This window comes from Zophobas morio, unplaced genomic scaffold, assembly GCF_036711695.1.
Source record: "Zophobas morio isolate AGI-343-1 ecotype UQ-CSIRO unplaced genomic scaffold, CSIRO_AGI_Zmor_V1 ptg000002l, whole genome shotgun sequence".
Taxonomy (NCBI): Eukaryota; Metazoa; Arthropoda; class Insecta; order Coleoptera; family Tenebrionidae; genus Zophobas; species Zophobas morio.
Genome location: NW_026972107.1, coordinates 8,074,549 through 8,100,233, shown reverse-complemented (window position 1 = coordinate 8,100,233; position 25,685 = coordinate 8,074,549). Strand labels below are relative to the sequence as shown.

The 25,685-nt window shown below is 36.3% G+C and overlaps 8 protein-coding genes across 9 annotated transcripts; all 8 read left to right on the top strand.

Annotated features, from left to right (window-relative positions):
* Positions 1-1,528, top strand: LOC135126694 (uncharacterized). The gene has a single exon (XM_064052783.1). It carries the CDS (start codon positions 283-285, stop codon positions 1,522-1,524), a length of 1,242 nt encoding a protein of 413 aa, XP_063908853.1. The 5' UTR covers positions 1-282; the 3' UTR covers positions 1,525-1,528.
* A 1,561-nt stretch (positions 1,529-3,089) lies between these two features.
* LOC135141664 (uncharacterized) lies at positions 3,090-4,311 on the top strand. The gene has a single exon (XM_064073002.1). The coding sequence runs from the start codon at positions 3,102-3,104 to the stop codon at positions 4,290-4,292; it is 1,191 nt and encodes a 396-aa protein (XP_063929072.1). The 5' UTR covers positions 3,090-3,101; the 3' UTR covers positions 4,293-4,311.
* A 296-nt stretch (positions 4,312-4,607) lies between these two features.
* On the top strand, positions 4,608-5,962 carry LOC135126682 (uncharacterized). Its single transcript, XM_064052755.1, has one exon. It carries the CDS (start codon positions 4,673-4,675, stop codon positions 5,861-5,863), a length of 1,191 nt encoding a protein of 396 aa, XP_063908825.1. The 5' UTR covers positions 4,608-4,672; the 3' UTR covers positions 5,864-5,962.
* Positions 5,963-6,001: 39 nt separating this feature from the next.
* Positions 6,002-10,571, top strand: LOC135122653 (uncharacterized). The gene is made up of 4 exons (XM_064047016.1): positions 6,002-6,113; positions 6,162-7,376; positions 7,749-8,952; positions 9,175-10,571. Exons 2-4 carry the CDS (start codon positions 6,169-6,171, stop codon positions 10,432-10,434), a joined length of 3,672 nt encoding a protein of 1,223 aa, XP_063903086.1. The 5' UTR covers positions 6,002-6,113; positions 6,162-6,168; the 3' UTR covers positions 10,435-10,571.
* Positions 10,560-12,242, top strand: LOC135126670 (uncharacterized). Its single transcript, XM_064052730.1, has 2 exons — positions 10,560-10,634; positions 10,680-12,242. Exon 2 carries the CDS (start codon positions 10,680-10,682, stop codon positions 11,916-11,918), a length of 1,239 nt encoding a protein of 412 aa, XP_063908800.1. The 5' UTR covers positions 10,560-10,634; the 3' UTR covers positions 11,919-12,242.
* Positions 12,243-12,335: 93 nt separating this feature from the next.
* LOC135126676 (uncharacterized) lies at positions 12,336-13,838 on the top strand. The gene has a single exon (XM_064052743.1). The coding sequence runs from the start codon at positions 12,419-12,421 to the stop codon at positions 13,655-13,657; it is 1,239 nt and encodes a 412-aa protein (XP_063908813.1). The 5' UTR covers positions 12,336-12,418; the 3' UTR covers positions 13,658-13,838.
* A 158-nt stretch (positions 13,839-13,996) lies between these two features.
* On the top strand, positions 13,997-15,737 carry LOC135126660 (uncharacterized). Its single transcript, XM_064052719.1, has 2 exons — positions 13,997-14,351; positions 14,398-15,737. Exon 2 carries the CDS (start codon positions 14,398-14,400, stop codon positions 15,655-15,657), a length of 1,260 nt encoding a protein of 419 aa, XP_063908789.1. The 5' UTR covers positions 13,997-14,351; the 3' UTR covers positions 15,658-15,737.
* A 661-nt stretch (positions 15,738-16,398) lies between these two features.
* LOC135126636 (bestrophin-4-like) lies at positions 16,399-25,580 on the top strand. Of its 2 annotated transcripts, XM_064052685.1 has the most exons (6): positions 16,399-16,720; positions 16,810-16,952; positions 18,405-18,890; positions 18,940-19,108; positions 19,160-19,980; positions 24,999-25,580. In XM_064052685.1, the coding sequence occupies exons 2-6, from the start codon at positions 16,882-16,884 to the stop codon at positions 25,288-25,290; spliced, it is 1,839 nt and encodes a 612-aa protein (XP_063908755.1). In that variant the 5' UTR covers positions 16,399-16,720; positions 16,810-16,881; the 3' UTR covers positions 25,291-25,580. The 2 variants fall into 2 exon arrangements, with proteins under 2 accessions (XP_063908755.1, XP_063908747.1); XM_064052677.1 differs by having other exon boundaries at positions 16,399-16,952.
* The last annotated feature ends 105 nt before the right edge of the window (positions 25,581-25,685 follow it).

Below are 25,685 nucleotides of genomic sequence, written 5' to 3'. Positions count from 1 at the left end.
TAACACTGATTTTTGTAAGAAAAAGTTCAGTAATATTTTCCTATGAAAACACATTTTATACATGATGAAATTATGAGACTGTGGAAGAACTTGATTGAGTTTCAGTTAGAGATATCGTGGGCCGAATCGCAGACAAACTCATCATGCACTTTATATTATCAAAAAATCCTATTCCATTTTTTCCTCTTTTAAAAACTCCTTTCACTTATCATCAAATTATGAAATGTTATCCACACCATGTATGTCAAGATAACAATCATTATCGTTACTCATAAGACCTAAATGAGATTGCAAAAATTGAAAATCATATTAGTACCTGTGAAAACACCGACCATGAACGTCGAAAGAATTGAAAAACTTGAAAACATCCTCTTTTTGGACGAGAACAAGACCATCATAGACCACCAAGTGAAACGTTTGACAGCACCTGGTGAAAACTTTGGTAGTTTAATGCTCAGTGTTGATATCACAGTCCAAAATGCTTATGGTACTGAAGAAATCCACACCGTTGCAAAAATGGTACCACCGAATGGCTTCATCCAGGAAGTTTTCAACACCCAGACGACGTTCAAAAACGAGATTGGCTTTTATAATAACATAGTACCGGTTTTGCACGAATTCCAGAGGGAACAAGGTATGGACGAACTTGTAGACTTTTTCCCCAAGTACTACGGAGGTCGTATTAATTTAAATGGAGACCCGAGTGTTGTGGATTCGGATGCTGTTCTTCTGCTGGAGAATTTGAAAATAGCCGGCTACGAAAATTTCGAACGAACATTAGGATTTGATCTAGAAACTTCTAAATTAATAGTCACTGATTTGGCACATTTGCATGCAGTACCATTAGGACTGAAACTGAAAAAACCGGACGTGTTTGAAACTGAAGTGAAGAAGTACTTAGCACCTTTTAGGCCTCAGGGGCACAGCACTTTCTACCAACGATTTTTCTCTGTTATTGATAAAATAGATGAATTGAAACATTTGAAGAAGAGAATCCATAAGGCTTTCGATAACGTTTCTTTAGACAGCGCGGTCCGCGAACCCTTTGCCACCTTTGTACACCAGGACTGCTGGGTAAACAACATCATGATTAAAGTGGAAAAAGGACGATCCGTGAAAAATAAATTGGTTGATTTCCAAGTTTGCGACTACGGATCTCCAGCTAAAGATTTAATTTTCTTTCTTTTTGCAAATGTACAGAATCATGTCCTGGAAACGCATTACGACGATTTAGTCCGGTACTACCATGAAACGTTCACGTCGATCTTGCAGAAACTCAAATATGAAACTACAAGATTCGCGTTTGATGCTCTCTTGGAGGAAATTAATTATGAGGCTGGCCATTCGCAGTTCTTGCATTTGATGTTCATGACTTTTCCAATGTTTGCACCAAAAGGGACGGTGAGGGAGCTGACGGAGCTAACGCTAGACGATTTCATATCGGAATCAACCGACATCACGGATCTTCACAAAGAAAAACTAATTTTTATCATTCAGCAATTTGATAAGCATAACTGGATTTAAATAAATTTTTGAAAAAAAGCATTGTTTTCTTATTTAGTTCCCCATTTAGTTACTAGCTGTAGAATACATTACAACAAGTAAATTAGAGTCTTGGAGGAAAAATATGCTTCTCCAATAAAAAACATTTTATGGAAGATAACGTTATAAGCTGTGCTGGAACTTTAATATACACATTTAATTTGAAAAATTTTTGGGTCAATCACTTAGTTCTAGTCGCTTGAAGCTGAACTTTTCTGACTGCTTCGTCAGATTGACTGTGGGTCTGTTGTTCTGAAAATATCGTCAGCAGAATCGAAAACAAACTCAAAACAAAACCTTCTAAATTACATAATGCACTTTTCTTTATCAAAAAAAAACTCATTCAATTTTTTTTTTCTTTTTGAAAAACTCCATTACCTTATCATCATTTATTGTGAAATTTCATCCACACCATGTATGTCAAGATAACAATCATTATCGTTACTCATAAGACCTAAATGAGATTGCAAAAATTGAAAATCATATTAGTACCTGTGAAAACACCGACCATGAACGTCGAGAGAATTGAAAAACTTAAAGACATTCTCCCTTTGGACGAGAACAAGACCATCATAGACCACCAAGTGAAACGTTTGACAGCACCTGGTGAAAACTTTGGTGGTTTAATGCTCAGTGTTGATATCACAGTCCAAAATGTTTATGGTACTGAAGAAATCCACACCGTTGCAAAAATGGTACCACCGAATGACTTCATCCAGGAAGTTTTCAACACCCAGACGACGTCATTTTCTTTCTTTTCTCAAGTGTACAGAATAATGTCCTGGATAAACATTACGACAATTTAGTCCGGTACTACCATCAAACGTTTACGTCGATCTTGCAGAAACTCAAATGTGAAACTACAAGATTCTCGTTTGATGCTCTCTTGAAGGAAATTGATTATGAAGCTGCCAATTCGCAATTCATGCATTTAATGTTCATGACTTTTATAATTTTTACAAGAAAAGGAACCGTCAAGGAATTGTCGGAGATAACCCCAGACGATTTGATGCCGGAATCGGGCGAGATCACAGATCTTCATAAAGAAAAACTAATTTTTGTTATTAGGCAATTTGCTAAACATAATTGGATTTAAATAAATTGTTTAAAAAAAAATCTTTACTTTTTTATGCAGCTACCCATTTATTTACAGCTTGTTCGTACGTCACTGGGTACTAACTGTTTGAGTTTTTTTTTACTTTATCAGATTGACCTGTAATTCTATTGGGGTGATATAATTTGTCTTCATATTGTTATGACAAGTTAAACTTTCTTCTTTTACACAATAGTACCTCATTACCTCATGATCATTATATAAGCAGTTGAAATTATTGTTCTGAAGATTGAAAACAAAACAATCGAAACCACAAACTACACTTAATTTTATCAAAATAACTCATTCAATTTTTCCACTTTCAATAGCTATATGTACTTATCATCATAATAGTCCGAAATGACATTTGATCCACACCAAGAATCGCGAGATAACATCGAACAATCGGTACCTACAACGCCTGATTTAGATTACAAAAAAATCAGTACCCCTCTAAACCTCGATCATGAATGTCGAAAAAATCGAAAAACTTGAAGACATCGTCCCTTTGGGCGAAAACACGACAATAATAGACCACCAAGTGAAACGTCTGACAGCACCTGGTGAAAACTATGGTAGTTTAATGCTCAGTGTTGATATCACCGTCCAAAATGCTTACGGTACTGAAGAAATCCACACCGTTGCAAAAATGGTACCACCGAATGACTTCATCCAGAAAGTTTTCAACACCCAGACCACCTTCAAAAACGAAATTGCCTTTTATAATAATATAGTACCGGTTTTGCAAGAGTTCCAGAGGGAACAAGGTATGGACGAACTTATCGACTTTTTCCCGAAGTACTACGGAAGTCGGATTAATTTAAGTGGAGACCCGAGTGTTGTCGATTCGGATGCTGTTCTTCTGCTAGAGAATTTGAAGACTGCCGGCTATAAAAACTTCGAGCGGACATTAGGATTTGATCTAGACACCTCTAAATTAATAGTCGCTGATTTGGCATATCTGCATGCAGTACCGTTAGGACTGAAATTGACAAAACCCGACGTGTTTGAAACCGAAGTGAAGAAATACTTAGCACCTTTCGAACCTGACGGCCCCAATGAGTTCCAACAACGATTTTTTGCGATTACTGACAAAATAGATGAACTGCGTATTTTCAGAAAGAGAATTCAGAAGGTTTTCAACAACATCCTGCCGAACAGTGAAGCCCGCGAACCCTTTGCTACCTTGGTACACCAAGACTGCTGGGTAAACAACACCATGATCAAAGTGGAAAGAGGAAAATCCGTGAAAAATAAGTTGGTTGATTTTCAAATTTGCGACTACGCATCGCCCGCTAGAGATTTAGTATTTTTTCTTTTCTCAAGTGTACAGAATAGCGTCTTGGAAAAACATTACGACGCTTTAGTCCGGTACTACCACCAGACGTTCACAGAGGTCTTGCAGGCACTCAAATGTGAGACTACAAGATTCTCGTTTGATGCTTTCTTGAAGGAAATTGATTATGAGGCTGCCAATACACAATTCATGCATTTGATATTCATGACTTTTCCAATTTTTGCAAGAAAAGGGACGGTGAAGGAACTGTCGGAGATTACGCCAGAGGATATGATACCGGAGTCGGCCGAAATCACGGACCTTCACAAAGAAAAACTAATTTTTGTCATTAGGCAATTTGCTAAACGAAACTGGATTTAAGTAAATTTTTTGAACCATTTTTTTTGTTGATTTATTTTTCGTTTAAATCCCCATTTATTACAATCTGTACTAGGAAAATCTTGCTTTTTCTTTTACAGATGGTAGGTTAAGTTCTGATTAAACCAACATGGTCGCTGTAATACAAATTGTTCTGAGAATGTCATCGGCCGAATCGTAAAGAAACTCAAAACAAAACCATTGAAACCTCGTGATACACTTTATTTTATCAAACAAACCCATTCCATTTTTTCCACTTTCAAAACTTCCAAACACTTATTATCGGATTAGTACGAGATAATAGTGACTATCAAACAGTCGGTACTTTAAAATAGATTGCAAAAAAATGCGGTACGTTATCAGTACCTCTGTAAATACCGACCATGAACGTCGAAAAAATCGAAAAACTTGAAGAAATCGTCCCTTTGGACGAGAACCAAACCATAATAGAGCACCAAGTGAAACGTTTGACAGCAGCTGGTGAAAACTATGGTAGTTTAATGCTCAGTGTTGACATCACCGTCCAAAATTCTTACGGTACTGAAGAAATCCACACCGTTGCAAAAATGGTACCACCAAATGACTTCATCCAGAAAGTTTTCAACACCCAGACGACCTTCAAAAACGAAATTGCCTTTTATAATAACATAGTACCAGTTTTGCACGAGTTCCAGAGGGAACAAGGTATGAACGAACTTGTAGACTTCTCCCCCAAGTACTACGGAGGTCGGATAAATTTAAGTGGAGACCCGAGTGTTGTCGATTCGGATGCTGTTCTTCTGCTAGAGAATTTGAAGACTGCCGGGTACAAGAACTTCGAGCGAACGTTAGGATTTGATTTAGACACTTCTAAATTAATAATCGCTGATTTGGCACATCTGCACGCGGTACCACTAGGACTGAAACTAAAAAAGCCCGATGTGTTTGAAACTGAAGTGAAGAAGTACTTAGCACCTTTAAACTTTGAACGACCCCAGGCCTTGTACGACCGATTTTTTGCTGTTGCTGATAAAATAGATGAATTGAAACTTTTCAAGAAAAGGATTCAGAAGGCTTTCGACAACTCTTTGGCACACAGCGAGGTCCGCGAAACCTTTGCAACCTTTGTACACCAGGACTGCTGGGTAAACAACATCATGATTAAAGTGGAAAAAGGAAGATCAGTTAAAAATAAGTTGGTTGATTTTCAAGTTTGCGACTACGGATCACCCGCTACAGATTTAATTTTCTTTCTCTTCTCAAGTGTCCAGAATAACGTCCTGGAAAAACATTACGACAATTTAGTCCGGTACTACCACCAAACATTCACCTCGATCTTGCAGAAACTCAAATGTGATACCACAAGATTCTCATTGAATGCTCTCTTAAAAGAAATTAATTATGAAGCTGCCAATTCACAGTTCACGCATTTGATGTTCATGACGTTTCCAATTTTTGCAAGAAAAGGGGCGGTGAAGGAGCTGACGGACCTAACACCAGACGATTTCATATCAGATTCGGTCGAAATCACGGACCTTCACAAAGAAAAATTAATTTTTATTGTTAGACAATTTGCTAAACAACACTGGATTTGAGTAAATTTTTTGAAAAAAAAAACGTGTTGTTTTTGTGTTTTTGACCCACTTAACACGACAGGAAACTCTGTTTAATGTAACCTATTATTACCCCACAAGTTGATTTAATCGCTGCGGAGAGTTCATTACATCGAGTCATTCAGTTGCGCTGGCTGAATGATGTGGCGTGTACGAGTGTTGCTTATGTGATAATAATCTGTGATAAGGCATTTTTTCGTCGGTTTTTAAACTAATCACGCAATAGTATTATGTAAGTACTACGCAATTTACAAATCCAAAACTAATTTTTAAAATGTAGCAGTACCATGGACGTACCAAAGATAGCAAATTTAAGCGAGTTACTCAACCGGTATCTGGGACAACACAAAACCATAATCGACCTTGAAACCACGAGACTGACAGCAATCGGTGAAAATTACGGCAGCCAAATGCTCGCTTTAAAAATCCACGTTAAGAACAAAGACCAAACCGAAATTCTCGAAGTCGTGGCAAAACTCCCCCCACCGGGCGAATTTATTCGAAGAATGTTCAACGTACCAGTAACTTTCCGCAACGAAGTTGAATTCTATGGAACGATAATTCCAGAAATGGAAGCATTTCTCCACGAAAGAGGACTCGACGGGTACTTAAACTGTTTCCCGAAACTATTCGGTGCCAGATTATCCCTTCAAGGCAACGACGAAGTAGACGACGACGCCGTACTTGTCCTAGAAAATTTAAAAGTACAAGGGTACGAAATGCTTGACCGCACAATCGGTTTTGATTACGACTCTGCAAAAACCGCTATCAAAGCCATTGCCAAATACCACGCAGTACCGCTGGGTTTGAAGCTCCTCAAGCCCGAAGCTTTCAAAAAGATTAGGGCGCTTTTTCCACCTTACAAGGTTTTCGAATTCAATGAAACAACGTTCGACGAAATAGTCGCCTTACAAAAGCAAACAGTCGAAGATATTGAGGGCTGTCAAGAATACGGCCAAGCAGTCGCAGACGTGTTTAAGCTAACCGCCCGAATTACCAAGAGTGATCCAAAATTGATTCGAGAACCTTTTGCCACTCTTATTCACACTGATACCTGGGTGAACAACTTCATGGTGAAGTATCAGGATGGTAAACCCGTTGGGTGCAAGCTCGTGGACTTTCAGTTGGGCGAATATGGATCGCCTGCTCGTGACGTAATTTTTTTTATCTTCACCAGTATTCAAACACCGGTTGTTGAGGAACATTACGATGATTTGATAGCACTGTATCATCAGACTTTGGTGGGTGACTTGGCGAAGTTTGGATGTGATCCTACACCTTTTTCGATGGATGAGTTGCAGAAAGAAATTGAATTGGCGGCTCGAGAGTATGAAATTGCTCACTGTATAATGATGTTGCAACCCATTTTTGCCACAAAGGAAAATTTAAAGGAACTAGATGAGTACAAGGATGAAGATATGACCACAGCAACACCCATTTCAGATGAACAAAAAGAAAAAACAAAGTTTCTTGTACATGAATTTGCGAAAAGGAAATGGATTTAATTAAACAAATATAGGCAATTATTATGTTTGTATTTTTATTTCGTTAAGTAGTAGTTTCCCTTTAACCTTTAGTTTGATCATTAGAACCATAGTACCATTAGTACCATAAAGTGGACACATTTAAATAGGAAGTTTAATTGAATTATTCACCTTTGTATTAGCACTTTTATGGTGTACACTAGTAGGGTAATGAAGTGATAACCCATTCCACCCAAGATAACCAAAACACGTCCATTTGAAAAAATTTGCACAAGGAAATAAATGTATTTAGGAACCATAAGCATTTACCTATCCATTTTTTCATTCTGTGAAGTGACGACTTAAGTTTAGCGTCCATTTAGATTACTTGTGGTTATTTTCAGTTATACCAAGGCATTTTATATGGCTACATACGAAATCAAAAATTTAGAGCAAACCCTTGCTTCATCTCTGCGTGGATCCCACATTGTGAGTACCCGTTTCTCCAAATTAACTTCCGCGGGTGACAATTACGTGGGACTTTTATTGGCTGTGGATGTCACTACTAGTGACGCGAAAAATCAGGAGCAGCTCCCATTGGTCGCCAAATTGCTACCTCAAAATGAATTCCTCCAGGGGTTTTTCAACATGCAACACACGTTTCGGAACGAGGTAGGCTTTTATCAAACAATAACACCTTGTTTGAGAGATTTCCAAAAGGAACGAGGTCTCAACGAAGTGTTTAATTCCACGCCCGACTTCTATGGTGCGCGATTTAGTCTAGACGCCTCTAGCACAAGAGTCGATTCCGATGCACTTCTATTAATTAAAAACCTAAAAGCTGAAGGTTTCACCATTATTGACCGAAAAGTAGGTTTCGATCTGGACCAAAGTAGGTTGGTTTTGGACAAAATAGCAGAAATTCATGCCACTAGTTTTGCTTTGAAAACCCTCAAACCAGAAATATTTGACGAAGAGATTGGACCGTTTGTTCAAAAATTTACAATATTTGAAGAATTTAGTAGTCACGAAAAAGCTTTTTGCGATTCCATTCTCAACTTGTTAGTAAATGATGAAGTATCCGTTAAAAACTGGGCGAAAATCGAAAACGCCATAAAAAAAGGTGTTGTCGCAAATTGCAAAAGAAACCAAGGTGGTGATAATCGATTTACAGGGTTAGTTCATAGTGATTTATGGACCAACAACATCATGGTTAAATTCGAGAATGGTAAAATGGTGGATGTCAAGTTTGTTGACTTTCAGCTATACGAATACTCTTCTTTTGGACGCGATGTCATCTTCTTCCTCTTTACCAGTGTTCAGATCCAAGTTTTAAAACAACACTGTGATAATCTCATTGCTTTGTATTACGACAGTTTTATCAACTTTCTGGGAAAATTGTCTTTTGATACATCCAGTTTTTCATTTGAAGGATTTTTATCTGAGTTCAATTCACTGTGTCAGGAAGTTGAATTTTGCCACGTGCTGGTAATGTTACGTGCGATTTATGCCAGTGACGAAAATGCTGTAGAAGTTGAAGAAGTGACACCAAGCGATTTCTTCATCTGGCAAGATTCTAAAGTTTGTTCCGCAAGGGCTTGCTTCATTGTACACGAATTTATTAGTCGAGGATGGATCTAATGTCTTACTTTTATATGCTTACTGTACCTACTTAAACTAAGATAAAATACGTCTATTTGCACAAAAATGTTGTAATTCTTTAATTGTGTGTAAGATAACATTCGTTAAACATTTAAAGTAGTGAAACGTGACAATTTTGAGGTAAGTGGGTGATCTTTACATTTTAAATCACTAATCGATTTCCAACAGATGGAGATTCCTGAAATTGAAAATTTTGAAAATCTTCTGTTTGACGTAATTCCACAAAACAAAAAAATCGTTCGATGTGAAAAATCACGCCTATCTGCTCCTGGTGAAAACTTCGCTAGTCTAATTCTGGGTATCAAAGTCACTATTCAAAAGAAAGAAAATGAAGACCTAGAAGAAGAAACGATTCACAGCGTCGCGAAACTCCTTCCTTCAAACAACTTTATGAAGTCGTTTATGAATATTTCACACACTGTACGGAATGAGTTAGCTTTTTATCAAACGATTCTTCCAACCCTTAGAAAATTCCAAGAACAACAAGGTTCGAACAAGTCGCTTCAAGCTTTCCCCAAGTTCCACGGAGGACGATTGAGCTTGGATCAAGCTAATCACACCCTCGACAACAATGCGGTTATCCTTCTCGAAAACCTCAACGAAGACGGCTACTTCGTCATGGATAACTACGCAGGATTCGATCTCGAAGTCACCAAACTAATTTTGTCAAAAATGGCAGAACTTCATAGCACTTTTCTCGCTTTGAAAGAAACCCAAAGGGAGGTTTTCGAGGAAAAGTTGATGCCGTTTTTTGACCAGTTTAAAATTTTTCAATTGGATGAAAACGAAGGGTATATGACATCCGAAATCGTCATCAATGCGATTATCAACACACTACAAGAAGACGAACTGTGTAGTCTATACATGAACAAAATTCAACAAACACTTGAAACATGTGTCCACAATTTGGGCTTGCCGAAGAATTCGCCGAAGTTTCAAGAAGACGTCTTCGCCAGTCTTATTCATTCCGACCTATGGGTCAACAACATCATGGTCAAAACTTATCTGAGTAAAATCGTCGATGTGAAGATTCTAGATTGGCAGCTATACGAATACGCTTCTGTAGTCAAAGATATTTTATTTTTCTTGTGTTCAAGCACCCAGGAGGTCGTTTTCAAGAACAATTTTGACGATTTGTTCAAGTTTTACCACGAGGAATTGATTGCTAATTTGAAAGAACTGAAATGTGATACTGACAAGTTCTCGTTTAACGCATTCCAGGAAGAAATGAAGGTGGTAGCTGGTGAGTCGGCTTTCTTCTATTCCATGATGGCTTTGCCTTCGATTTTTGCTAGTGACGGTAACGTCTGGGATGTTCATGAGTTGAGCAAAGAACGGTTGCTGGGTCAAGTACAACAAATTTCTGATTTTTGTAAAAACAGGATGTGGTTAATCGCGCGGAAGTTTATTCAAAAAGGATGGATATAAAGCCCGACAAGGAAGTACAGCCATGTTTCGTCAATGTATTATCAACTTGTGCAAATGTATTCGCATACTTATATATTAGAGTCGTACTGTTTAGCAAAACATAGATGTTGTAAAATTTGAATAAACTATAAGCATTACTTTGAGTTTGCATAACACTGATATAGTGAAAATGAGTGACATTGAAGACATTTTGTTGAAAGGTAGGTACGCCAATTCCGGCAGCAACAATAAAATAAACCTTCCAGATGACGACGTTTCATGTTTTAAAATTGGGTGACATGTTGCCAAAAAATCTACTTAAAGAAAGGAAACTGGTGGCTGTTCGAGATAGTTATTTTACGGCTGCTGGCGAAAATTATGGTAGTACTGTTATTTCGATCGTCATCACTCTACAACATGAATATTCTAATAAGCAGGAAGAAATTTACACTGTGGCTAAATTCCCACCGCCTGGTGAATTCTGGAGAAGGGTAACCAATAATTCGCACACATTTCGTAACGAGTTAGCCTTTTATCAAACTATATTTCCAACTTTACAATGTTTCCAAAAAGAACAAAACTCAGGTAAAACATTAGAGTTTTTTCCAAAATTTTTGGGAGGAAGATTGAGCCTAAACCCTTTGGTTAAATTTCCGGATGAGGATGCTATAATTCTACTAGAAAACCTAAAGGAAAAAGGCTTCAAGATTCATGATCGATACATTGGTTTTGATATATACACCTCTAAACTCATTTTGAAAAAGCTGGCACAACTCCATAGTGTCACATTAGCCTTGAAACTTAAGAAACCTGCAGAATTTGAACACAAGATTTCACCTTACTTGGAAGAGTATGAAATATTTACTAACGAGGATGGAGTTTTTCAGATTTTGGTGAATAACTTGTTCATGGCACTCGCAGGAGACGATTTTTGTTGTCCATATTTGGATAGAATTAGATCGACAGTTAATACATGTCTGGGTAACTTTTTTCTGCCAAAAAATACGTTAAAATTTCGACAAGATACCTTTGCTACCTTCATTCACAGCGACTTGTGGACTAATAACATAATGGTGAAAACATATATGAATAAGGTACAAGATGTTAAATTGTTAGATCTGCAATTGTTCGAATATGCTTCTGTAACCAAAGACTTACTCTTTTTTCTTTTCACGAGTGTGGAGAGTTCACTATTGATAGAAAATCTGGATGAATTAATAACCTTTTATTACAAAGAACTTAAGGAAAATCTGGAAGAAATGAAATGTTGTGACGACGATTTTTCGTTTAATGCATTTACAACAGAAATGAAGACTGTAGCCAGCAGTATTGGGTATTTTCATGTAATCAGAGGTTTTCCTTTTATTTTTTCTGCTACAAATGTCCTTTGTGAGGGTGAAGAATTTACCAGAGAGCATTTTTTCAAATGCATAGAATTTTCGAAGATATGTACAGCTAGAGTTCGGTTAACCACACGAGTGTTTATCAAGCAGGGATGGATATAATAAGATTTTTGAATAGTTGTCGTGTTAATACGGGGTATTTAGTTAAATTTACGCGGTAAGCATTCTTTGAGCATGCGCACTGTTATGTGTTAAATAAAACTTTTATAATGTAGTAACAGATTGTGAAATTCCTGATTCACGCTGACAAACAAATATTTTTGAAATGTAGAGATAACAAAAACATAATCTGAGTAAGTTTTAAAAAGAAATGGTTTAACTTGTGAATCAGCTTTTTGCTATGTAATGATTGCCTTGCCTTTGATAATAATAACAGAATTTTTTTTAATCACATGAAAGAATTAAGTATGAAATTATAACTAGATTTAGTATCATCACGTACTGCACATGTATGTAAATATGCTTTTTGTTTATACTATTTAGTAAAACCTTGATAATGTAAAATTAAATAAACTCTGAACATCCTAATAGATTTATCTCTTAGACGCAGTTTAGTCCTATTTTCTGACAAGCAAAAAAGTAGTGAACAGTGAATCGTCCAGATGAAGATCCTCCAAGTTTCAAATTTGTCTGACGTCCTACCAAAATCTTTTTTTAAAGACAAGAAATTAGTAAGTGTTCAAAATAATCAATTTACTGCTGCCGGTGAAAATTATGGAAGTTCCGTCATCTCAATCGTCATCACTTTGCAACATGACGATTCACAAGAGCAAGAAGAAATTAACACTGTAGCTAAACTCCTTCCACCCAATCAGTTTATAAGAAACTTCATGAACAGTTCTTACACATTTCGTAACGAGTTAGGCTTTTATCAAACAATTCTTCCAACGTTACGACTTTTCCAAAAAGAACAAACCTCTGTGGAGACGTTAGATTTCTTCCCAAAATTTTTGGGAGGGCGGTTAAGTCTTGACTCGTCTGCGAGATTTCCAGATGATAATGCTATAATTCTACTGGAGAATCTCAAAGACAGTGGTTTTGAGCTCCACGATCGTCACAATGGTTTTGATCTAGAAGCAACCAAATTGATTTTGAAAAGAGTAGCAGAACTTCATGGGGTAGCACTAGCTTTAAAAACTACTCCAGAATTTGAACAAACGTTGTCGTTGTACTTTGAGGAATTTCGGATGTTTGGGGGTGATGATGGACTCCCCATGTTCCAAGTTTTGAAAAATAAGGTGATCAAGGTGCTCGAAGAAGACGAATTTTGTCGCGTCCATATGGACAGAATTAGATTAGCCATAGATGTATGCACTACTAATCTTTTATTGCCAAAAAATGTGGCCAAATTTCGTCAAGACACATTTGCTACGTTCATTCACAGTGACTTATGGATAAACAATATCATGGTGAGGAAGCACCAGAATAAAATAGAAGAAGTTAAATTCCTCGACATGCAACTATGCGAATACGCTTCTATAACCAAAGATCTCTTGTTTTTTCTTTTCACAAGTGTAGAGAACTCAGTGTTAACACAAAGTTTTGATCAATTACTGTCTTTCTACTATAATGAACTAAAAGAAAATCTAGAAAAAATGAAGTGTTATCGAAACGAATTTAGTTTTGACGCTTTGAAAACAGAAATGAGGGATGTGGCCAGTAATATCGGATATTTTAATATTATCAGAGGAATGCCTGCGGTTTTTGGAGCTATAGATGTGGTTTATGAGGCTGAGGATCTTAACAGAGATCGTTTACTACATCAGCTCGAATTTTCGGAAGTTTGTAAAACGAGGATTTGTTTAATCACACGAGAATTTATTCACAAAAGATGGATTTGATGATTTATTGTTAAATTAGGGTTATATTAGAAAATATTTATAGGCAGGCTGAGTGTCAAAATTAACATGTTTAAGGTTATCTAATGATTGCAAAATTAAACACTGATAAATTAAACTGCCCTTGTTTTTATGTTTATGGCAGAGATTACACATATCTATAATAAATGATTTACACATTGAAGTTGGCGTTTTTTTGCCGCCTTGTTGAAACATCAATCACAGTGTTAACGTGGTCTATCGTCACATGTCAGTTTTGAGTTACGGTTATGGCGGATAGTGAAGGTCCGTGTACAGGTGAGCGGCAAATTTAGACCAGTACCCTTTTGATATGATGAATAATCATTGTAAATATTTTGGATTAAGGGATATGTGATATAGATTTAATTGAATACATCTGTGTGTAGTGCGTGTTGTATATATAACCAAAGCTCCCCTCCATTATTGATTGTCAGATGTGTACGTTCTATCCTATCCTCTATCCTTCATCCACGTAATAACAACATGTAATCTGTGCTACAACCCACTTAAGTTAGAGATGGATCTAATCAGTAAATATTTTAAGTAACTTTGAATGTACATACTTGAAATTTATATCATACGTGGCTTTAAGCATAATGGTGTAATTATTTAAACGAGTGATAGCCCCACTTGGTAAACATTCACAGTTTTAAATCAAGTGGTGCATAACTAAGAGGTAAGCGAGTGATAAAAACATTAAGAATCTAATTCGTATTCACTAGATGGAGATTCCTGATATTGTAAACTTTGAAGAGGTCATCAGAGATGTCATTCCAAGCGGGAAAAAATTCGTTCGTTGTGAAAAAGCATTCCTGACTGCCCCTGGAGAAAATTACGCCAGCTTAATGCTGGGTCTTACTACTGTGATCCAGGATAAAGGAAATGGAGACTCTAAAGAGGAAATGATTCATAGTGTGGCTAAACTTCTTGCGCCCTGTGAATTCATGAGGCAGTTCATGAATATTCCATACACAGTCCGTAATGAGTTAGCGTTTTACCAAACAATCGTCCCCACACTGAGAAATTTCCAAAAGGAACAAGGTTCTTCCAAGTCGCTCCAGTTCTTACCTGATTTCCACGGAGGCAGACTGGGTTTAGACAAATCTAAAAACACCCTTGATGAGCACGCAATTCTCATCTTAGAAAACCTGAAAGTACCGGGCTATGTTCTCATGGACAACGAGCTGGGTCTTGACCTTGAAACCACTAAACTAATTTTATCAAAAATGGCCGAACTCCACGGTGCTTTTATCGCACTGAGAGAAACCAAAAAAGACGTGTTTGAAAAAAAGTTGCTACCGTATTTTGACGAATTCGAAATTTTCCAGATGGCTAAAAACGACGGGTTTATGACGTGTGACGTCGTCGTTAATGCCATTACCGACATCATACGGGAGGACAAACAATGTTCCCCCTATATGGATAGAATTCAAAAAATAATCAAAAGCTGCGTAACCAATTTGCATCTACCAAAGAACTCGGCCAAGTTTCGCCAACACGTTTTCGCGAGTCTTATCCACGACGATTTATGGGTTAACAACATCATGGTGAAAACCCACTTGAATAAAGTTGTTGATGTGAAACTAGTGGATTGGCAGCTGTATGAATATGGTTCTGTGGTTGAAGATATTTTATTTTTCGTGTGTTCAAGTGCTCAACATGATGTTTTGAAAGACCGTTTTGATGATCTGTTCAAGTTTTATCACGAGAACTTGATTGATAATTTGATAGAGTTGAAATGTGATGTTGAGAAATTCTCGTTTGATGAATTCCAAAAAGAAATGAAGACTGTGGCGAGCGAGACGGCTTTCTTCTATATGATGATGGCTCTACCGTCGATTTTTCCTACCGGTGATAATGTGTTGGAAGTTCATGAGATAAACAGGGAGGGGATGCTGCGTCAAGTCACACAAGCTTCTGATATTGGCAAAAGAAGAATCGGGTTAATCACCTACAAGTTTATTGAGAAAGGGTGGATTTAACAGACAAGTATTATAATGTGCAAGTGTAGGCAGTATTTTTTCTACAACTACGATAATAAAAAAATTATATTGTTTATAAACTTGTTGGTAATTTGAAGCGACCTCTGTGCAACTAGAATAGAATGGGTTGTAAATTTATTTTTTTATTATTTTGTTTAGAGCTAGTTTTGTCAACATAAAACTAATATTAATGTTACAACGTTTTATGAGTCACCGTGAAATATAGTCACTAATTTGGAAGCCCGACATTTATGCATTGAACATCGTAAATTGTAAATTTTCGGGTCGTATGCAGTCGTTGCATTAAATTTCGATAAAAACAGCATTATAAGTCGACAGGGAAAGTTAAAGGCTTCAATAAAATCACTAAATTAGAAAAATGTGTTACAAACGCCATCTGTGGGTGCGTCTTTGAACTGATTAGAAATTATAATTTTGAATTACACGACTTTGTCAAATTGCGATTTTGTCCGTGTTACAAGTTTGATAATTTTCTTTTTAGATTTCAATTCAATACTTTTTTGTTTAATGGTTTCATATTTCTAAATATTATAAACGGAGTGTCATTAATCATCACGAATCATTGGTCTGTTACAAAGTTTTACAAAATAAACGAAATTAGATCCAACCAACGTTATTACTTTGCAGTATTGGTGGTTGCATAAACAAAAATAAATTTCTATTATTTCTATGCACAATTGTTCTATTTACATTACAAAATACTTAATTGGATTTTCATCCACATGCTGAATAATGAATTATTTAACTTAAATTGCAAAATTCCGCAAACCATTTGCTTTTCATACGTTAGCGCTCCGATTTGATCTACATTTAATTAAAACATCACCGACTTAACAAAATTAGATCTAAAAGTGTTACAATTAGCACTAATTAAAAACAACCTTGCTCCAGCACGCATGCGCAGATGTCCCTAGACCGTCTTGGTTACCAATCGACGTCCATCCAGTTCGTTTCGTACTTCTTTTGTTTTGACTTGTGTTGACAGTCAATGACGTTCGTCATAACCTTAACAACGAATTTTTTCATTCAAACTTTTAACCATGTGAGTGAATCATGTAGTTCTTGAAAGAATTTTTCACACTTTGTCGTCATTACCATCATAAAGATTTCGTCTGTTTGCATTTTATTTAGTTACCGACTTGCTATGAACAGGTGACAGTAATTTTTGAAACATTTGAAAATCGACGACAGTAAGTTGCCGCAATGACTGTTACCTACACGGCAGAGGTGGCGACTTGCCGGGGGCTGGGGTGTTTTTTAAAATTGTTGAAAAGGTAAGTGTTGTTTAATTACTTTTACCTTGATAGTATCGCGTGCTGGTAATTGCTTTACAGTTATCAAACATTACGTGCGTGTTTTCGGCTTGATTGTAGTACGAAAAGTGTGACTGTGGGGAAAAAATACAGTCGGAGAGAAAGCAGTGGCGTAACAGGGCGGAAGTGGATTCACGATTAATTATCGGAAATGAAAAAGGATAAGCGGCGTGGAACGAATACCCAATTCCCATTGGGTATTACGGGAGGTGACGTAATGCGATTGGTGATTTATAGCTATGATGCATGACATAATTCACAAAAGTTGTAAAAATTATTACCTTTGCAAGTTCAGAGAACTCGTAAATTTTACAAGTTAATTCATGGTTTCTTTGTTTTTCTTTTCTTTGTTTGTTAATCGAAGCTCAGTTAATTGTTCAATGAACTAGTAGGAGATAATTGACAAAAGACGACATTCCAGTAATTCTTAAGTTATATGTGTGGGTTTAAAATGAACCAAACCCTAAGATTGTGTAACTAAAATATAACCTTGGTTTCCACAGTTTCTATAAAATATTTATTTTAATAAATTTTATGAACATCAGCTGATCAAAATAAACCAAATATACGTAATTATTTATTGTAACACAAATGGAAAAATGTAGAAATGTTAAGGACGTTGAAAGTTTGAACCTTTAAATTATACTGTTTTCTGTAATTCGGGTGATGTAGAGCATTGATAAAATTGTCAAATACTATAAATTTATCCAAAAGTACGCCTTAAACACAGTATTGATTTGTTTTTATTCTGTAGGACTGAGTACGTAGCGCTCACAAAATTTGATGTATCGTTGGACATATTTATCGATTACCTAAAAAATAGCTTACCGAATTTCTCTGAAGTGTTGTTTATATACATACATTAACGTATTTATCTTTGACATCATCTCAAAAAACCTAGAGTGGTCTAAAATGTAAAAAACAAATTTTCAATTGCATTTTCTTGCATCTGCTGTCCAATTTGTCAATAAACTCAATCTTTATTACAACGGGTGATTTTTTTGCGAAACCTGGGTTAGTTTAATTGGTACTTACGTTGTCCAACAAACATTTGATATTATCAAGAGAACTAAAAATCCGCGTACTGAGCAATAAATCAAAACTGCAGAGGCGATTTATCACCAGTGACGTAGGTGGCAGTTGGAGGTTTCGCAATTACAATACACCTAAATACCCATTTAACTGACTGAACTCGTCTTAGCAACCGTTAAACAGCAATTTGTCTCCCTCGTATAAACAACCTGACATCATGTTTTCCCAACCTGCTGATTTTTTTCCTCCGTTTATTTATATTTTCTCCCGTTAATTTACAACTCGGTTCCGCCACTGCTTAATCGCTTTATTTTTATTGCTCGATAAAACCCACTCGGTTTATTGTTGCGGTATTTAATACCCGTCTTGTTTACTTTTCAGATGGAAAGGAAGTATTTACAAATTGGTCTGGATTGACCTCCTCGTTTTTCTTCTCATTTATTACAGCTTGAACTTCACCTACCGCTTCGCTTTAGACGACACGGGTAAAGAATTGTTCGAAAGCGTGGTCCAATACTGCAAACTCTACAGTACTTTGATTCCTTTATCGTTCGTTTTGGGTTTCTATGTATCTGTGGTGATGACCCGATGGTGGAATCAATACACTGCGATCCCGTTTCCTGACCCTTTGGCGGTTTACGTAAGCGCTACGGTGCACGGTCAGGACGAAAGAGGAAGGGTCATGAGGCGTACGATTATGCGTTATGTGTGCCTCTGTGTCACTATGATGTTTGCTATGATTTCGCCCCGAGTCAAGAAGAGGTTCCCGACTTTGGACCACTTCATCGAAGCGGGGTTGATGCACCAGAGCGAGAAGGACATCATTGCCGACTTGAATAAAAAGTTCCCGAATCACTCCAAGCACTGGTAAATCCGGAAAAGTTACAACAAGGACGGAAATTATTTGATTTTATAGGTTACCGATTGTTTGGGCCGCCAGTATAATCACCAGAGCGCGAAAAGAAGGCCGAATTCGGGACGATTTTGCCGTGAAGACGATGTTAGACGAATTGAACAAATTCAGAGGACAGTGTGGCCTTCTACTAAGCTACGATATGATCAGTGTGCCCCTAGTATACACCCAAGTAAGACTTCTTCCCTAAACACAAGATAAACATTCACATGAAACATTATAGGTGGTCACCCTGGCCGTCTACAGCTACTTTCTCACCACCCTCATGGGCCAACAATGGGTGGAAGGCAGCGATTACAAATTCGACCTCTACTTCCCCGTCTTCACCACCCTCCAGTTTTTCTTCTACGTCGGCTGGCTCAAAGTCGCCGAGTCCCTCATTAACCCCTTCGGCGACGACGACGACGACTTCGAGATCAACTGGATGGTGGACCGCAACCTCAACGTGTCCTACTTGATCGTGGACGAGATGCACCACGACCACCCAGAGCTCGTCAGAGACCAGTACTGGGACGAGGTGCTGCCGCAGCAGCTCCCCACCACGGGGATAACCACCCGCGAGAACCAGCCGCTCCCGTCCACGGCTAACATCCAGGTCCACCCCAAGGTGGAGTCCGACCTCATCGGGCCGTCGTCGCTGAGCAAAGCCGAGGAGCTTAATTTGATGAACGATATGCAGAGTGGACCGATTATGTTCTCGGCGAAGCCAGGGCGAGGGAGCTCGCAGACCTCTATGGGGAACTCGGTGCCGGATTCGCGGCCTATGTCGAGGACGGGGTCGGTGGCGAGTATGTTCAAGAGGTTACTGAGTAGGGAGGAGAAGCCGAAGGCGGAGGATAGTCAGGAGTTGACGCAAGTAAATGTGAAGAATCCGGGTAGTGCGAAGAAGCTGACGACGGAGGTGATCGAGGAGGTGGACGAGCAGACGACGATCACGTCGCAGAGGTCGGCGAAGGAGTCGAGGCCGACGGTGCTGGGGCTGTTCGGGGCGCCGCCACCGTCGGAGCCTATTAGTGTGCCTAATTCTAGCGGTAATAGTCATAGGTGAGTGGGAAGAACAGTAAACGCGTGGTTTGAAAATTTCAAAATAATTAAATTGATGGAACTATTAGAAGTTCTGTGGTTGATTTTATTGATTAAGATGTGGGTATCCGGCCAAATCTAATTTTAATGACACATTATTGATTAGTATAACGGTAATAATCAAATTAAATCAGTTTTAACACTCTTATTTGTGTTTACATGTTTACTAAAAAAAGATATACTATGTCCTAAGTGACATAGTTTTGTTATCCAACGTGAGACAAAAAAATACAATTTAGTAGTAAATATGTAAAAAAATGTGTTTGTTGTGCCACTTACTTTATCTATATTATTTTTTGACGTTATATGGTTGTCACGTGAGCATAGCATAACACAATTTATTTCATTTTAAATAAAAGAAACACTTTATGCCAATTATTTATTGGTACCCGGGTGGGGTTTTGTTTTTACCGATACGGAACGAAGCGATAAATGACAAGGATGAAAATATAAATTTCAGATGCGAAAGAAAAAGAGAACCACATTTTATCGGTACCGATATTTTATCCTTATAGAAACAAAATCCCACCCCCGGTTTCGGGTTGCTAACCCTTGTTTTGTTCAAAAATTCTTAGGTTAGAATCATATAAATCGAGTTCTTTTATATTGTAGGGCGGTCATCCGGGTTTGGCTGATGAAGGGTTAGCAACCCGAAACTGGTGTCAATAAAATAAATAAGGAATAGTGGACAGAAAGTGTTTCTTTTATTTAAAATTAAATAATACCAATATCCAAAAATAACATAATTTATACTTGAAAAAAATTTCAAACATAACCAGTGATGTAGAGAATATGTTTTAATTAAAAACAAAAATATCTAGGTTTTTTCGTATTTCATAACGTAGCGATTTCATTAGACGAATAATCTTCGAAACTACTGGACAGATTGCTCTGAAATTTTCGGGATAATTTAAGAATATGATGAAATGCTACCAAAATTTGTCTGTACATCCGCACCAACAAGTCTGATGACATCATTTCAAAATTTTGCAAAGTAAATCTTACTAAAATTTGTTTTTGGAAAAAATTGGAATTTCATTTTTTTTTGTTATCCATTTGAAAAACTTGATTATCTCATCTGAAAATTGTATGGTTTATCAATGTACATATTTATATTTTTTATTGCTTTTTTGGTCATCTTTTTCCCACCTCTTTAAATGCCGTTTTGTCGCTTTTTTCTGGTCGTTTTTTAATCTATTTTTTGGTCGTTTTAATCGTTTTGTTGTCCTTTCTTGTCGCTTTTTTTATTACTTTTATTTTTGTGGCTTTTTTTGCTGTAAATTTTTTTAGTACCTTTTTTAACCCTCTTCTTTGTTGCTTATTTGGTCATTTTTGTGGCATTTTTGTCTGTTTATTGTCGGTTTTTTAATTCTCTTTTTGTTAACCGTCTTTTTTATGACCCTTTTTTGGCGTCGTTTTTTATCTCCTTTTTACATTTTTTGGGCTCTTAATTGTCACTTTTTTTTACTCTTGTTTCTCTTAGTCGCCCTTTTTTTTTATTGTTTTTTTTGACAATTTTGTTTGTCTTTTTCGTATGTATTTATTTTATCGCTTTTTTGTTGTCATTTTTTTCATTGTTGTCATCGGTTTTTTCTCTTTTCTAGTTTTTGTCGCATTTTTTGTAACTTTTTGATGGCCTTTTTTTTCTTCGGCAATTTTTTAATTGCCTTTTGTCGCCTTCTAGTTTTTGTCGCATTTTTTGTAACTTTTTGATGACCTTTTTTTTCTTCGCAATTTTTTAATTGCCTTTTGTCGCCTTTTATGCCCCTATTTTGTCGCTTTTTTTTTGGAGTTTTTCGTCGCCCCTTTTTGACTTTTACCTCTCTTATCGCTTGTTTCGGAGTTTTGGTCGCTTTTTGTAGTCTTTTTTCCTTTAATTTTTTAATCGCATTGTTCTTGTTTTTTTCGTGCCTTTTTTATTGATTTTTTTGACACTTTTTTAATGCCCTTTTTTCGTATTTATTTTATCGCTTTTTTGTCGCTATATTTTGAATTGTTGTGATTGTTTTTTTTTTTTTCTCTTTTCGTCTAGCTTTTGTCGAATTTTTTGTAACTTTTTGATTGCCTTTTTTTGTTACCCTTTGTCACTTTTGCGCCCTTTTGTCTACATATTTTTTTGCCTTTTTTTTCTACGGCATTTTTTTAATTGCCTTTTGTCGCCTTTTCTGCCTCTATTTTGTCACTTTTTTTTTGAGTTTTTCGTCGCCCTTTTTTACGTTTTATTACCTCTTTTGTCGCTTTTTTCAGACTTTTGGTTGCTTTTTGTAGTCTTTTTTCCGCCAATTTTTTAATCGCATTTTTTTTTTAGTACCCTTTTTTTCAGTCTATTTTTGTCACTTTTTTTGTCTGCTTGTTGCATTTTTATGCTCTTTTTTGACTTCCTTTTTCTTTTTGTTGGCTTCTTTATTACTTTTATTGTGACATTTTTATATTTATTTTATGGCTTTTGTCGCTATCCTTTGTGTTTTTGACATTTTGTAACACTTTTGTGCTCGTTTTTTCATAGTTTTTTAAATCTTTTTTTGCCTCCTTTCGTATTTATTTCTCGCATTTTTTTGTTGGTGATTTTTTTTATTGCCCTTTTTTGTTTCTTTTTTGTGATTTTTCCACACTTTTGCCTTTACATGTTTTTTCACCTTTTTTTTCTGTATTTTTTAATCGCTTTTTGTCTTCTTTTTTGCATTAATTTTTTTTGTTCCTTTTTTTGACGCCGTTTTTTATCTCATTTTTACATGTTTGTGCTCTTAATTGTCACTTTTTTACTCTCTTTTCTCTTAGTCGCCCCTTTTTTATTATTTTTTTACATTTTTTTCAATGCCTTTTTTCATATTTATTTTATGGCTTTTTTATCGCCATTTTTTTAATTGTTGTGATCGTTTTTTTTTTCTTTCTTTTCGTCTAGCTTTTGTCGCATTTTTTATAAGTTTTTGATTGCCTTTTTTTTGTTACCGTTTGTCACTTTTGCGCCCTTTGGTCTTTACATTTTTTTTGCCTTCTTTTCTTCGGAATTTTTTTAATTGCCTTTTGACGCCTTTTATGCCTATATTTTGTCGCATTTTTTTTTCATCGCCCTTTTTTGCATTTTATTGCCTCATTTGTCGCTTTTTTCGGACTTTTGGCCGCTTTTTGTAATCTTTTTTCCGTAAATTTTTTTTGTTTTCCTGTCTTTTTTGTGCCCTTTTTTCCAGGCTATTTTTATCACTTTTTTTGTCTGCTTGTTGCATTTTTATGCTCTTTTTTGTCGCATTTTTGACTTCCTTTTTTTTGTTACTTTTTTTATCGCTTTTGTCGCTATCCTTTGTGTTTTTGACAATTTTTGACCTTTTTGTGCTCGTTTTCTCAAATTTTTTAAATCGTTTTTTATCTTTTTTGCCTCCTATCGTATTTTGTTCTCGCATTTTTTGTTACTTTTTTGTGACTTTTCTACATTTTTGCCTTCACATGTTTTTTCACCTTTTTTGCTGTATTTCTTATTAATCGCTTTTTGTCGTCTTTTTTCATATTTTTTTAAAATCTTTTTTTTTTACTTTTTTTTGTCGTGATTTTTTTATTGCACTTTTTGTTACTTTGTGTGATTTTCTCACACTTTTGCCTTTACATGGATTTTCATTTTTTTAAATCACTTTTTGTTGTCTTTTTTGCGTCTATTTTTTTTTGACCTTTTTTTCGCACTTTTTTTTATCGCTTTCTTTTGTCGTTTTTATCCAATTTTTTTGCCGTTTTTTAGCATTGTACTAAACGCTTTATTTTGTCATCTTTTTCCGCTTTTTTAATCGTTTTTTACTTTATGCCGTCTTTTATGCGGTCTATTTTTGTTGCCCTTTTTTTTGTTCCATTTTTTGCTTATTTGGGACATTTTTTCTTTTTGTCTTTTAACGAATAAAAACCTGAAGTATTTTAAATCCATTGATCCCCAAGTAATAAAAAAAAATACGCTTTGGAATATTTTTCTAAACTGTGTGAGACATTAAATAATATCATCCTAGGTAACGCTGTAGAAGAGTACAGGTTATTAAAATTTGAAACCTTACCAACATTAGAAAAGACCGATAGAATTGACAATTACTGTATAACATTTTTTGAAAGACTTACGTTTTGTTTGTTTTATATGTATAAGTAATAGGAGTAAAATTTTTAGCTGAATTCGAACACTCACTTTTTTTTACTATTTTCCCAGCCGAACTCACTTTTTTCACTTTTTTTAACACAAAATCTGTGTGGAAGCCCTGAATTATTTGTTTCTGTTTTTTTTTTTCGTCTATTTTGTGCTGCTTTTTTCTTCGTCTATTTTGTGCTGCTTTTTTCTGTTCTCTTTTTACTCCCTTATTGCTAGTGCCCGTTTTAAGGCCAATTTTTGTTTGCTTGTTGCAATTTTTGATCACCTTTTTTTTGTTGCTTTTCTTGTGTCTTTTTGCCTTTTTTTGTAAATTTTTTCACTATTTTTTGTGCTCCATTTTTTTGCGCAACTTTGTTGCTTGATTCCGTTTTCCATGTTTATTTTACTCTTGCTTTTGTCGCTTTTTTCCATTTTTTTAATCGCACTTTTTTTACAGTTTTTTTTTTGTTTTTTGTCATTTTTTGTTTTTCTGCTGTTTTTGACGTTTTTTTTTTTTTTGTTTTTTATGCTCTCTTTTTATTAGTCATAATTTTTTGTCGCCTTTTTTGCAATTTTTCGTACGCCGAAATAATTTTAGACCACTTTTTTTGACAATTGACCATCGACTTGTTTAACCAGAGTTACATTAGATCCTTATCACTCATCCATATATCACTGAACCCTGCAGTATCACAACTGCAATTAAACACATTGCGAAACCTATTAAAATTATCTATTCATTGCGGCCATCTAGATGTTTTTTTACGTAAACCTGAAGTACCCATACAAGCAACTCGACTGATTTCATGTTAACTAACCTTCACTTCAATTACAGCCGCCCGTTTAATTGAAAAAACTGACGCAACTGATACGCGTTAATTAGTTTCAGTAGGAGTGTTTACGACCCGTTTCCACTATCAACCTCTGCCCCGGTGACCCAAGACGACTTCAAAGACACCACGGACAAAGTGAGCATCGGCAGCTCCGCCTCCGAGAAAGACGAATTCGAAGAACTGAAAAAGAAACGCGACGAAGAGAGAATCAGCAGGCTCAAACTGAACCTGCTGAGGTCCACCAGCATGGTGGACGGCGGCACCGAATGCGACCTCCTCCTCGACTCCAACGACGCCAACGAACCCCCGTCCACACCCCGTTCACCCGCTTCGGTAGTTTAACCAGTATTAAATTAATCGCAGTGTTCGAATAGTCAATTTTCAAAGTGCCGCCTCGATGCTGGTAGCGGATTGGACTCCCAGTTGGCCTATTTTGGCGCCAAAGCGCGTGATTGGTTAAGTCGGTTGGTCATCGATTCAAATGTGATACTGAGAGATTTTATATTTTGATATTTATTGAAGGTGTCGACACGTGTGGGCAGGCACTGTTTGCGCTTTGGGTATTATGTACATATTTATATAAGAAAGAATTTCTTGACTCACTTTTTTACGCAATAAATTATTATTATTGACTCTTTGTGGTTTTATTTTTTTATTCATTAGCGCGAGTTACATAAATATCTTATCAAGTTGAAAGTGAAAATCCTATGACAATACTAAGAAAACAAGATAAGTGA

What these genes read in the sequence shown, in the direction of transcription:
- LOC135126694 (XM_064052783.1), top strand. Translation starts at nt 283, where the DNA reads ATGAGATTGCAAAAATTGAAAATCATATTAGTACCTGTGAAAACACCG.
- LOC135141664 (XM_064073002.1), top strand. Translation starts at nt 3,102, where the DNA reads ATGAATGTCGAAAAAATCGAAAAACTTGAAGACATCGTCCCTTTGGGC.
- LOC135126682 (XM_064052755.1), top strand. Translation starts at nt 4,673, where the DNA reads ATGAACGTCGAAAAAATCGAAAAACTTGAAGAAATCGTCCCTTTGGAC.
- LOC135122653 (XM_064047016.1), top strand. Translation starts at nt 6,169, where the DNA reads ATGGACGTACCAAAGATAGCAAATTTAAGCGAGTTACTCAACCGGTAT. An exon ending in CATGAATTTGCGAAAAGGAA is followed by an intron (nt 7,377 to 7,748) that starts ATGGATTTAATT and finishes GGTTATTTTCAG; the next exon opens with TTATACCAAGGCATTTTATA. An exon ending in CCGCAAGGGCTTGCTTCATT is followed by an intron (nt 8,953 to 9,174) that starts GTACACGAATTT and finishes GATTTCCAACAG; the next exon opens with ATGGAGATTCCTGAAATTGA.
- LOC135126670 (XM_064052730.1), top strand. Translation starts at nt 10,680, where the DNA reads ATGACGACGTTTCATGTTTTAAAATTGGGTGACATGTTGCCAAAAAAT.
- LOC135126676 (XM_064052743.1), top strand. Translation starts at nt 12,419, where the DNA reads ATGAAGATCCTCCAAGTTTCAAATTTGTCTGACGTCCTACCAAAATCT.
- LOC135126660 (XM_064052719.1), top strand. Translation starts at nt 14,398, where the DNA reads ATGGAGATTCCTGATATTGTAAACTTTGAAGAGGTCATCAGAGATGTC.
- LOC135126636 (XM_064052685.1), top strand. Translation starts at nt 16,882, where the DNA reads ATGACTGTTACCTACACGGCAGAGGTGGCGACTTGCCGGGGGCTGGGG. An exon ending in CCGAATCACTCCAAGCACTG is followed by an intron (nt 18,891 to 18,939) that starts GTAAATCCGGAA and finishes TTGATTTTATAG; the next exon opens with GTTACCGATTGTTTGGGCCG. An exon ending in TCTAGCGGTAATAGTCATAG is followed by an intron (nt 19,981 to 24,998) that starts GTGAGTGGGAAG and finishes CGCGTTAATTAG; the next exon opens with TTTCAGTAGGAGTGTTTACG.